Raw genomic sequence first — 13559 nt, 5'->3', positions numbered from 1 at the left:
AGTCATTATAATTTTTTGTTTGGAGCAGCAGGAGTTGTCGTAGGCCATGGGACCTAGAGGTGGTTCCACGGCAGTCATTATAATTTTTTGTTTGGAGCAGCAGGACTTGTTGTAGGCCATGAGACCTAGAGGTGGTTTCACAGCAGTCATAATTTTTTGGGGGGAGCAGCAGGAGTTGTCGTAGGCCATGGGATCTAGAGGTGGTTCCACAGCAGTCATTACAGCTAAATTTGAATTTAGTCTGTCCAATCTTCATCGTGAATCAGTGAGAGGGGCCTTGTAATTATCACTGATCCATGACTGGCAGAGGCGCCAAAAGTATAAGATTAGATTAAATGAGCTTAAAAACCAACTTAAATGGCAAAATTGAAGGAGGAAGTGGTGGTCTTACCTCCCTCAAGCAGACATGACAATGACTGCGATTCAGACAGTCAAACACATTTATTAGGAACTCCAAAAAGAAATGCAACGCGTTTCGCAGGTTCAACCCCGCTTCATCAGGCAATATAGGGAGGCGTATCAAACAATCTGCACAAGGATTCAAGTTAAGCGCCTCTCAAATCTTATACTTTTGGCGCCTCTGTTCATTGTATACAATTTTGAGTCCACCCTTGGTGGAGGGTTACTACCCTTTCTTCCTGTCTACAGAAAGCGACTTCTTAATCCTGAGTGGGGTCAGGACAATCTCCACACCTGCCTTTATAGTGGTTGCCTGCTGGTGACCCTGACTTGTGAGTATCTAGCAATACAAACTTATTGCCACCTTGTCCAGTACGAATTACACTATTGGGGCTCTTGGTGTTCCCTGTTTTTATCGTTCATTTTTATGAACGTTAGTATGTCCACATTGTCTGTGGACAGACGAGTCTGTTGGTCAGTGACCACCCCACCTGCAGCACTAAATACTCGCTCAGAAAGAACACTGGCGGCGGGGCATGCAAGAACCTCCAGTGCATACTGAGTGAGTTCAGGCCAGGTATCCAGGTGTTTTGTCCAATACTCCATGGGGTCATCATTACTCTCCATATTGTCCGGAGCTCTGGCCAACACCAAGTAATCCTTCATCATACGAGCCAGCCGCTGGCGGTGACTACTTTGCCCGCTGGTGGTGCTGCTGCTACAAGGAGCATCTGGCATTGGCTGAGAAAATGTAATCGGGGGGTCCTTACGGAGGCACTGGAGCATATGCGCAACCATAGGGAAGAGATGTCTGCCATTAATCACTTCTTCCTGGCTGTCAGAACTGTCATCATGCTCCAGCTCCACATCAGAATCTTCTTCCCACCTCCGGACAATGGGCTCTTCCGCTTCCACAAGCTATGCCTCCTCATCCAGGACTTGAGCATGCTCACTCACTCCCCCACTTGACTGACCACTGTTCAGTAGGGCTTCCTCCCCCTGTCCGAGCACTTTGTCAATAGCCTTGTCCAGCATGAAGTCAATAGGGAGCACTTCTGATATGCTGCAGTGCTCCTCACTGACCAATTTTGTTGCCTGCTCAAACGGCTCCAAGACTTTACAGACCTGTCCAATCAGCTGCCACTGGTCCCCAGTAATGTAGTCCAGTGGCCCTGTTCTGGAGGAAGATGTCTGAGACAGGTATAGCCTGACCGCCATTCGCTGCTCCTACAACCTCTCCAGCATGTGGAGGGTGGAGTTCCAATGCATCGGACAATCAGAAATAAGCCTGTGCTGCGGCAGGCTATGGCGGCACTGCAGCAGTTTCAAGGCCGCGGTGGCTGTTGCGGAGCGACGGATGTGGGCTGACACTTTTCGTGCTGAGGCCACAGCGTCCTTCAACCCAACAAAATTTCGTAGAAATTTCTGGACTACAAGGTTGAAGACGTGGGCCAAGCAAGGTAAGTGAGTGTAGCAACCTTCCGAAATGGCGGCCAGCATGTTGGCACCATTATCAGACACCACTACACCTGTCTCCAGCTTTCCGGGGAAAAGCCACTGCCGAATCTGATCCTGTAAGGCTGCAAGGATTACAGATCCGGTTTGCCTGTTCTCGTCCATGGATTCGAGTTTCAGCACTGCTTGGCATCGATGGTGCTGCAGACCAGAGTAGGAGCGGGACCACTTGCTGGGAGGCTCAGCAACGGCGGACTGGCCTTGGACAGAACAGGTAGCAGAGTGAAGTAGAACAGGCCTCCCCTTCAACCCACGTGGCGGCACCACCAGCTGAGATGCCCCAGATCTTGCACCCTCCTCAGCAGCACCATGGATAGTGACCCAATGGGCGGTAAACGTTAGATACTTTCCCTGGACCATGCCTCCTGCTCTAGCCAAGCAGAAAAAGAAGAGGAGGGGCCTGTTGCTGCTGCTTTTCCTCCACCCATCTTATTGTAATTCTTTACATATTTGAACTCCCATCTGTGGTGGTTGCGCAGATGGCTTATCAGCCCTGAAGTGCCGAACCCGGTGCCCGATTTGCCTCTGCTCACCTATTTACAGCACACAGAACAGACTGCCCTGGATTCATCCTCTTCCAGAACAGTAAAATAATTCCATGCAGGGGATGTGCGTGCACGTGAAGCAGTGGTGCGGACCTGTTCTAGCATGTCGATGCTCAGCATTAGACTGGTGGGTACTGACAGACGGGAAAGCACTTGCAGGCTGCTGGCCAAACGTCTGCTCTGTTTCTCCATGCTGCTCACGCCTGCTAGTGCCTAACCTACCAGATGGCAACCACGGTGGATCAGCCACATCATCATCCAAAACATCATCCAGTTCAACCAAATCACTGGAACCCAAGAGTGACTTTTCTGGACCCTCCACCTGGCCACAAAACACCTCTGTAGTTGACTGGTGGTGATATAGATTGGTGGTGACACAAGCTCCCAGTTGTGATGGATTACTACTGGATGAAGAAAACACAGGGGCCATTTCTGTCACCACAGAACCCACCACATCTTGGGACCTTGGCCCCATGGTCTCCTCCAATGCCTCATCCCAATCCTTCTGCACATCTCTCTCATTGACATAGGTGTGCTTTAATTCTAGAGGAGAGTACTGGAAGGAAGCAACCTCGTCAAGAGAAGCAGCTGCGGTCGGGTTCTGGTGAGGAGGAACCTGCCCACTACTGGTGCTGTTGCCACTATCTTCAAGTTCCTCACACTGGGTAGAGGGTTCCTGATCAAAATAATCAACTACCCTGTTCGCCTGCTGCTCTGTCAAAATGTTCCTGTGTGCGAACACAGGGAAGACATCTCTGATAAGGGCGGAACGCTTCCTGCTGCTGCTGCCACCCTCAACCTGATCACATACTTGACGTGATCCACCAACACCACCATCACTCAATTTTCTTTTAGAAGTGGCAGGAAATTGCTGCTGCTCTCACTCCATTCTTTTGGGGCCAAAAACTTTATTGGGGAAGGGGTATGAGCGACAGAACCAAAGTAAAATAAATTCAACTAACTTGAAATAAAAAACAGATAAGAAAAGAAGGGGATGAAATAAAGAAAATAAATCAAAAACAAAATAAAGAAAAAAAATGAACTTAGAAAAAACTCGCACTACACTCAACTAATCAATCACCTCTCTCACTCTGTCGAACACTAAGCCTGCGGCCTGGCTGGCTCTGTCTAACCCTCTCCACACAGCAACTAACACTACACTACAATCTATCACTCAAAATAACAATCTACTGTCACTCTCTCACAAATACACCTATCTATACTACTACTAATAGCTCACACTCAATCTAATTCTCTCTCACAGTCTTTAAAAAGACTTTTTGTTTTATATACACTCTTTAAAAAGACAACTGTTTTATGTTGAAACAACTAATATGGGTCTGTCTCTCTTCTCTCCAACACCAGACTGAAACCCACAAGCTTTGTGACTGTCACACCTCTCTTATATACAAAATGGGTGGGATAGCTGATGATAGGTAGCTAGGAGCTGGTTGCTACCGTAGGATTGGTTGTTTTTTGTTAAGACTCTAATTGGTGCAGAAATTTCGTTTTTAATGCAGAAATTATCATGTTTTAAGGTTCTGTGATGGGTCTATCCCCTTCCGATCCTTCTGATTGGCTAATGCAGCTTTTACACGCTTCTGATTAAATTCCGACTGAATTCCGCATAGAAATTCTGCTATTTCCGATTAGCGCTATAGCTTTTCTGTTCCGGCTCACCGGAACGGAATTGCCAATTTCCGACCGGAATCAAGGAAATCTCCATTCCGCGGAATCCGACGAGCATCCCTATCTAAATAGAGGCATTTAAAGATATTTGTGTTTTATTAACAGTGAGGAAGAGGAGGAAGATATACAAACAGCAGTAGAAGAGGAAGTTGGGTGAGCCAGCTGCTCATGCCTCTGCCTCTGAGTAAAGTGGGCCCTCTACTAAGCTGTGTGGTAGGTTGAATGAGTTCATGTTTTACCCTGGCACCAGAAGTTGGCATATACTCTCTTAGGCCTGGAACCCACTGAAATCAGCAAACGCAAAACGCAACCGCTAGCGTTTTGTCTGAGCGGTTTGCAAGCGGATTCATGTGCGTTTTTGGTCATGTTTTGCAACATTTTATTTTTTTGCCCAGCGGGTGCGTAGCGTTTTGCGTTTTGCGTTTTTATCCTGATTGGTCCTGTGAATTATTTTTCATTTTGTTACAGTGTGCTGAACTGCAAAACGCTAGCAAAACCGCTCAGTTTAGGTTTTGCTGAGCGTTTCCGCTAGCGGTTCAATACTTTACATTGAAACGCTAACGCTCCCAAAATGCTGCACGTCCTGCGTTTGCGTTTCTGAGAAACGCAAACGCTCCTGTGGAAGTTGCCCCATCCATTAACATTAGCCCAGCGTTTTGGCAAACTGCTAGCCTATCGCAGTGCTGCCAAAACGCTGCCAAAAGCGCTCCTGTGGGTTCCAGCCCTCAGGGTGTGATATCTACACATGAGAAATCATGCAAATCTGAAGACTAGTTCAAAATGACCTACTCTTGCCATATCTGCTCTTCATCAGGTCTGTTACTTGAAGCTCACCCTGACTAGTCCATAGATAGTCATTATTTTTCTTGGGAATGGAGTCTCAAAAAAAGCACACTAACACAACTAACCTCTGGCTCAGAACAATATAGGTTTGTATATTATGGAGTTCTTCAACAAAGTCACCTTGTGGGGATGATAGAAAATGACGGTAACCTTGTCTCCAGTAATATATATCACAACACTTGAAAAAGTATAATCGGTTAGAGGTCTCTCATCTGGCGAGCCTGTCATTGATTCGTGCATGGGTATTCCGACTGAGCCTAATCGAATAAAGCTTCAAGCAATTTAAAAATACCCTCACTTATTATATATTGCTTTTAGATCTATAGTCTCAGGTTTTAAGACAGTAATTGTTAATCTTGTTATACTTGTTTTCTGCAATATATCAGAAAACATTAATAACAGACATCACTTCATAGGCTCACTGTAGAGTAGCGATGAGCAAAACAGAAGTTTAGTTTTGTTCATTTTTCTTTAAAATAAAAAAACATACAAATTGAGAACATTTTGTTTTTCAACAGCAAAACTCATATCAGCAATCTGTTGGTCTCTGTTCAGACCCCTAACCCCCGGCGGAAAAAGGAAAATGTTTGTTTAAAAACATTTGAGCTTTAACCTCCCTGTCGGTTTGATTCCTTCTTGATTTTAGGGTTTAAAAGCGGTATAATTTTTTCATGCGCTTTTAGACCCTAGAAGCAAGAAAAAAAAATCATACCACAAGAGAGCCTGGAGCAGCCCCTGCATTTACACACCTCCCTGGAATCCAGCGCTGCAGTTCTCCCTCCATCCTCCGGGTGGCGCTGTAACCCTATAGTGAGTTTGCCGGCTGATCTCACCAGGGGGATGCAGAGCCTCAGTGGACAGGAAGAGGAATGAACACCAGAATCATAATCAGAATCATAATCAGAATCAGAATCGTTTATTTCGCCAAGCATGACTGGGTCATGCCCGGAATTATTTTTGGCACAGTACATATAGCTCAGGGAGAGACATAGATGGAAAGAGACATAAATAGATAGCAACGACAGCAAAGGTATCAAGTACACATTAAATTACATTACAACATTCCAGTATATGCATCACAGTCCCCAGTGTGACCTGAGGAGCCTGGCAGTTAGTCTATTGGACTGGTTGGTTCGGTCATAGCGCAGCCGGCACCGCAGTCTGTCGGGGCTTGAATTGACGGTAGTATGTGGAGAGAATTTAGGAGGTTGACCGCTGAGGGGAAGAAAGAATTCCTATGTCTCGTGTTTTTTGTGGAGATAGCCCGTAGCCTCCGGCCCAGTGGCAGCAGGCTGAAGTAGCGGTGGCCTGGGTGTGAGGGATCGTTGGCAATCTTCAGTGCCCTGGATTTCAGCCTATTGTTGTGTAGTAGGGCAAGTGAAGGGAGGGGGCACCCAATGATCCTCTCCGCTGACCTGATGACCCTCTGTAGTATGTCCTTGTCGTTGGTGGTGGCGCCGGCATACCAGACCAAGATGGAAGAGCAGAGGATCGACTCGATGGTGGTGGAGTAGAAGCTAGTTAGAATTACTTGAGTCATGCCGAACTTCCTCAGCTGACGGAGGAAGTAAAGTCTCTTCTGGGCTTTCCGTTGGGTGGTAGTGATGTTAGGCTTCCATCTTAGGTCACTGGAGATGGTAGTACCCAGGAGCCGGGCACAGGGCACCCTGGCTACCTCAGTTCCGTCAATATAAATTGGAGGTGGGGTGTGGGCAGACTTCCTGAAGTCGATGATTAGTTCAACTGTTTTTGCAGTGTTAAGCACCAGCCTGTTCTCCTTGCTCCAGTTGCAGATTCTCTCTACCTGCTGACGGTACTCCTGAACATTATCCTTGGTGACAAGGCCAATGATGGTGGTGTCGTCAGCGAACTTGATGACCTTGACAGAGTCCGCCTCAGATCTGCAACTGTTCGTGTAGAGGGAGAACAGCAGTGGTGACAGGATGCAGCCTTGGGGAGCACCTGTGTTCGTGGTTGCAGCTTGGGAGTGGATATCGCCCAATCTGACGACTTGGGACCTGTTGGTGAGAAAGTCCGTGATCCAGAGTTGTAGGCTTGAGTGGACTTCAAGTGCGGCCAGGTCCCGTTGGAGGATGCGTGGGCAGATGGTATTGAAGGCCGAGCTGAAGCATCTGGATCGCCCAGGAGGTGAGTGATATTGCCCATTGTGGGCAGTGCTCTGCATGGACCTCCTGGCGGCTACCATGAGTGTATCTCTGGGTTACCTCTCTGAGCTGCGATTTTCCACCCCGAGTCTAGCTCGTGGCTACTGCTAAGGAGGTTAATGCAGTATAGTGCATACACCCCCATGTCAGTTCAGGTACCCTTGATAGAAGATGTTAAAACAATACAGATAGTGATGAAATTATATGAGCATTGCTAATTTGTCAGACTTTTCACTTTTGATTTTATTTTTATCAAAATTCTGCAAAAAAAACCAAAAAAACAAAAAAAACAAAGCACCACAAAATAGGCACTTTATTTGGAAACAGAATGCTGTCTGGGGAATGCAAAAAATGCAGTTGCATGAAAATTGCCACTTCAGATTTGTAATTTGCATATTTTTATGAGAACCTGTCTTGATATATCGTTTATAGGGGGCAAGGCGTCCAAGCAGAGGGGCTTTGCAGTGTGTATCTGTTACCTCTAGCTGAGCGGACAGGCATTGGATCTGGAAGAGAAAGCCAAGGAGACACTAGGGATCAGACCGGACTGTCCTGGTCACTGCAGCAGTTATGGCAGCCTATGTCACAACAAGGGGAAGTGTATGGAGATCAGTGATGCTCGGATACCCCCAAATCACGAATTGGAGTAAATCCAGCCACGGCAGAATTGAAATCCGGATATGGATCGTGATCCAGATTTGAATCGGAGCTCCGGATTTGACTCGGATTTTAGCTGTGATTACATGTTCACGGATTTGACTTTAACGTTAATAGCAAAGCCCCCATACATGCTACAATCACCCAAATTGCATGGATTATAAAGATTATCAGTCGTTACAACCTAAAAATTTTTTTTACAAAAAGACTTAATAGTTTTTGAGAAAATCGATTTTAAAGTTTCAAATGCAAAAAGTATTCGAGATTAAAAACCCGCCCAAACCCGCCAACTTTAGTGGTTAGCAAAGCCCCTTTACATGGTACAGACACCAAATGTGCCGGATATGTTAAGAAGAATAGTGGGAACAAGAGGAAAAAAATTCAAAAAGTTTTTGAGAAAATCGATTTTAAAGTTTCAATGGAAAAAAGTATACATGTAAATGCGGTAAATTCATTAGCTGTCATTTACCGCTATTACTGCATTTAAATGTATACTATTTTCCTTTGAAACTTTAAAATTGATTTTCTCAAAAACTATAAGGTCTTTTTTTTCTCTTGTTCCCACTATTCTTCTTAAAATATCTGGCAAATTTGGTGTTTCTACCATGTAAGGGGGCTTTGCTATTAACCACTAAAATCGGCTGGTTTTCAGGTGGTAATCACAGATATTTTTCCTGTGATCATGGCCGTGATCATGAGCCAAATACTTGAAATAACGGCTGAATTTGTGACTGCTGTGATCGATTGCCAATCATGGACATCGGATAGTGAAAAAATGCTCATGAATCACGGCTATGCTATAGCAACACTAATGGAGAGGCCCAGTGGGTACAGTTGTGACTGTACAACCTCTGCCTTTGAGGGGGCGTACGAGAGCATTCGCCTCCAGAAGACTTAGGGACAGGATACAGCCTGTATGGCTTATCCTGCTGCTGCACAAGTTCCCAGCGACATTAATTACTATTTCCCCTCTAGGTCAATGCGGATGGTGGGGAATGATGTAATTCAGCTTCCAGGTATTGCTGGAGGCCGAATTACAGTGTTTTAAAAGTAACTTTAGCTCCATCTTCTGCCCCCAAGTCTCCTGCGCTGGATTGCCAGTGTTTGCTTTGAGAGACCCTACTGCAAGAGAGGTGAGGGGGCGGGCCATGTCCTTGCTAGAATAGCATAACTGCTAAACATGTGTAGGTTAGTAATGGTCGTAATGTGCTAATTTAGCTTACCTGGAATTTTGTGTAAAATTGAACAACTACAATTGCACGTAATTAAGATTTTAAAATTGAATGATTTAACGTAATATATTCTTACATTTTGCATGTTACATGAAAGTACACATGACTGTCATAAACTATTTTTCACATGAATTGAAAAAAAAAATGTCCACGGGGACATTCCCAGAGGGGTAATTCTGGGAATAGTGGGAACAAGTTGAAGAAAAATCAAAAAGACCTTGTAGTTTTTGAGGAGTTAAAGAGGCTGGGAGGGCGGGGTCCCAAACTGTACATTTTCCTAAAATGTATAAAATGGGTATGTAACTTTACTAAGCCAAAAAAGAATCAAATGTTGCATTTTAACATAATTGCATGCAAATGCAAAGTTTGAACATTATTGTGGTTTTAATTACAAATTTGCTGGAAACTTTGTATTATGATTTTGCATCGTTATTGAGACTTTTCTATGCAAAATTATGTTTATGCAAAATTGGAGCTCAACGTTAGAATAAGTACAAGGTGAGAATGTAAAGCAGTGGTGTAGCTAACAAGCTCTGGGCCCCAGTGCAAGTTTTTCATTACGCCCCTTCAAGAAATAACAGTTAGAGCACCAAAGCCTGCCAAGGACAGCAATGATAAAGAGAGGTAAGCAAAGGGAGAAGAACAATTTGTTAATGGTTACCACTATTCAAAGCCCATACAGAGGTGATCACCAGCACATCACCAATGAATAGCTAATATAGTGGTTAAAGGAGGCCCCCTGGTGGGAGAGGCAGGAAATTTGGGGACCAGAGGCACTGGGGAAGCTTAGGCACCATCATAGGCACCCATGTTAATATCTGCAAATAGCAGCTATAACTGAAAGTTATAGCTGATAATTGTGGTTATTAACATGGGTACCTATGGTGGTGCCAAAACTTCCCCAGAACCTCCAGAGCCTGATAAAATATCAGGTGCCTGCTTGCAGGTTAGGGTAAGGCATAGCTAGGGGCATAGATATTGTCGGGGATTGCAAGAGGAGGTGGTTAAGGTTAGGCATAAGTTGGGAGAGTCGGTTAGGGTTAGGCAATTAGTTGCAGGGTTCGGTTGTGAATAGACATCAGTTGGTGGGGTCAGTTACAGTTGGATAGGCAACGTTGGGTGGGGGGGGGGGGGGTCGATTAACCTCCCTGGCGGTACATTGCTGTCTGGAATTATGAGTCAAAAGCGGTACATTGTTTTTCAAGAATTTTGGGCCTCCCAATTCTAAAGTGTGAACTCACCAAAATATGTCAGAATAAAGACTTGATACACATTATGCATATAAATAAAAGACTAGAACACAAATTTGATGAAATAATTGAATTTATCAATAATCTGAAAAAATTAGGAAAACTGTACAAGGCAGCAGGTTTGTATACACTATGTACATGTATATCTAGTACACCTCTCGTGTATGATATAATTTAAAGCAGGGAACTGCACAGAGTCCAACATTACAGTCAGGGCAGTAAATCCGCGACTCCTTCCTGACTTTTTTGCCCTTGTCGTCGGTCTTGGAGCAGCAAACCACACATGTCCGACACGGTGTGGATTTTTTGGGAGTGGGGGGTATGTATTCCGGGAAGTGGCGACCAGTGAGTCGCTCTGGGTTAACTATATAGGAGGCCCGGCGCCCCGTTCTGACATCTGCTGCAGTCTGATATTTCAAACAGATGCACTCACACATCCTCCATATGTAGTCCGCATGTGTAAGGGGTCTTTCACTGCGCTGCTTGAACAGAATGTAACTATTCCAGAGACTCTGCTCCAGAAGGTGACGGAATATTTTTTTGTAATATTTTTTTTGTTGTTTGCGGACTGCGGGGTAGAAGGTTACCGCCTGGTCCGCTCTGTCCACTCCACCCATCGTCAGGTTATAGTCCATCACGACTTGCGGTTTCTCAACCTCTTTTCCTCCTCTCGTTCGGGTGGGGACAGTGGAGGTATCGTGGACTGTGGAGAGGAGAGATACATCTTTTTTATCTCGCCAGCGGAGTGCCAGCATCTTTCCTTTCTGCCAAGCAGTTATGTCCCCAGGTTTCAACTTCTGCTTTGCAAAAGCTGTCGGCATCTCCCGCCGGTTCGGCCTAACGGTTCCGTAGGCATCAGTTCGATGCTTTATCAGCAACTCGAAAAGTTCCGGGGAGCTATAGAAGTTGTCAGTGGTGACGCAGTAGCCCTTGTCCAGTAGTGGTTCCACAAGGGACAGCACTGAAGAGGTCGCCACTCCATACTCGCTGAACCGGGGACTGAATTTGGTTCCCTTGCCGGTGTACAGCACAGTGTTCCATATGTACCCTGTTGATGACTCACAGAGGGTGTAGGACTTGATCCCAAAGCGGGCCCGCTTGGAAGCAATGTATTGGAGCCAGCTCAGCCTCCCTTTGTATGCCATCAGGCTCTCTTCCACCGATATGTCCCTCTCTGGAATATAGGTTGTGCGGAAGTTGTTCACCACCATCTCATAAACTTCCCAAATCTTTTTGAGTTTTGGAGCAGGGTGAGTGGACTCCTCAAAGGCGTCATTGTCCGCAAAATGGAGGAACTTCATGATGAGCGAAAAACGGTACTCGCTCATCACAGTACCAAAAAAAGGGGTGGCTATAATTCTGTTTGTGGTCCAATACCACTTCTGCAGGGGCTTCCCCACCACCCCCTGCAGAATGATAAGGCCCAAGAAAATCCACAGGTCCTCTTTAGTGACTGGCTCCCAGGTCCTGGTCCTTGAAAAGGGGCGTCGTGGAGCAGCCAGCTGCTGGGAGGCATAGCGGTTAGTCTCCTCCACTATTTTCTCGATAACCGCGTCATCAAAGAAGAGCTGCAGGTAGGCCAGCGGGTTATGTTCACACTCCTTCTTCAAGCCAGGCTCACCAGTAAAAGGGAACCGTGGAGGCGGTGGCGGAGCCTGAGACAGGTCAATGGGGCACCACACCCGGACATCACTGACCTCAGTAGTAATGGAACCGTTGTCGCTGTCGCTTTCGCTACCTGAGTCAGATGAGAGGTCCCCAGGTGCGTCGCTGTCGCTTGAGTCCGCCAGTGACTGCAGATCGCTGTCCTCCACCTCCGCCAGCGATTCCGCAGTGAGACGCCTTCTGGTAGAGGATGCCATCATAAATGACAGGCAGGCAGAGGTCGGCGTAAACGGCAGGCAGAGAGTAGTCAAAGTTCAGGCAAAAATCGGCAACGGTAAAATCAATCAATACAGGGAGCAGGCAAAGAGTAGTCAAAGTCCAGGCAAAAATCAGCAACAGTAAATCAATCAATCCAGGGAGAAGGCAGAAAGAATAGTCAAAGTCCAGGCAAAAATCGTTAACAGGTATCCAAATCAGCAATCAGCTACTCACAGATCACAGAGATCAAACAGCCAGCAGCCACGGTCTCCAGGGAGCAAATGGCAACATTGAATTGAATACAAACTTACTTGTATTCAATTCAATGCAGCTAGCAGCCAATCAGACAATCTGTTTATTATTATTTTTTTTCCTCTCCAGCCAATCACATAATTTATTTAGTTTTTCTTCCTCCCTCCCCATGTGCCCAATCACATAATTTATAATATTTGTATGCCTCCCTGCCATGGCCAATCAGGAAGCTCTTTTCATTTTCCCTCTCTGTCTCCCTCCCTCCCTCCCTCCATCCCCATGTGGCCAATGAAAATTGTTTCATTTTTTTTAAACTATCCCTTCCTCCCCGATGACGTCACGCCGCCCCCCGACGTCACGCCGCATCGCCGCTGCAGACAGAGGATTGGCCGCCAGGTCCCCGGAAGATCAAAGAGGTAATGGGGACTCCGGCGGCCGGGAGAGAGCAGCCTGGGTCCCGCTGTGCAGCGCCGATCGCGCGCGGGACCCAGGAGGAGTGCAGAAGCTATTTTTAGACTGCCCGACCTGAGCACGGGCATACCGCTCTGCACTTGTAAATCACAGCCCGTGCTCAGGTCGGGCTTACCGCCAGGGGGGTTAAGGCTAGGCATCAGTTGTTTGGGTGGGTTATGGTTAGGCATCGGTTGAGGGGTCAGTTAGAGTTAGGTTAGGGTTAGGTTAGAGTTAGTTATCCATAGAGGGAGAGTTCAAGGGAGAATGGGATCAGGTTAAGCGACGGTAACATTTCTGTAAAAACGACTGATATTTTAGTATTGTAATTACATCGAGCCTTATAGTAGAATATCTGTAATTTCACTGATATTCTTCTAGCGGTTATCTCAGACATCCAAATTTCCTTGCGTCCCTTATTCATATACACTTGGTGGGCCCCTCTGGCCATGCTACATGGTACAGCAGCAACCACTGCATCCCCTATTGCTATTTCACTGCTTCATAGTTATAATTCGGTATGCAGGCGCAGTATGACGTATGCATCTTAGCTTCTGCAATAGCATTTTTCAAAAGCTTCCATATACTTTTAATATACAGAAACATAATATTCCTTATCTATACATATTACACCATTTGTATTTTTTCTCATTAGTAGCAGAACACTATCATTTAATTACAGGTACACTGTATACCTCT

The 13559-nt window shown here is 45.9% G+C and overlaps 1 protein-coding gene across 1 annotated transcript; it reads right to left on the bottom strand.

The window, feature by feature from the left end:
• Nucleotides 1-7356: 7356 nt before the first annotated feature.
• Nucleotides 7357-12157, bottom strand: LOC137562336 (piggyBac transposable element-derived protein 4-like). Its single transcript, XM_068273672.1, has 2 exons — nt 10883-12157; nt 7357-7416 (listed from the first exon to the last, which is right to left on the bottom strand). The coding sequence occupies exons 1-2, from the start codon at nt 12155-12157 to the stop codon at nt 7357-7359; spliced, it is 1335 nt and encodes a 444-aa protein (XP_068129773.1).
• Nucleotides 12158-13559: the final 1402 nt, after the last annotated feature.

The sequence above is a fragment of the Hyperolius riggenbachi genome, chromosome 3 (genome assembly GCF_040937935.1).
Source record: "Hyperolius riggenbachi isolate aHypRig1 chromosome 3, aHypRig1.pri, whole genome shotgun sequence".
Classification (NCBI taxonomy): Eukaryota; Metazoa; Chordata; class Amphibia; order Anura; family Hyperoliidae; genus Hyperolius; species Hyperolius riggenbachi.
Note: the sequence above shows the minus strand (reverse complement) of the source record. Positions and strands in the feature narration are given on the sequence as shown.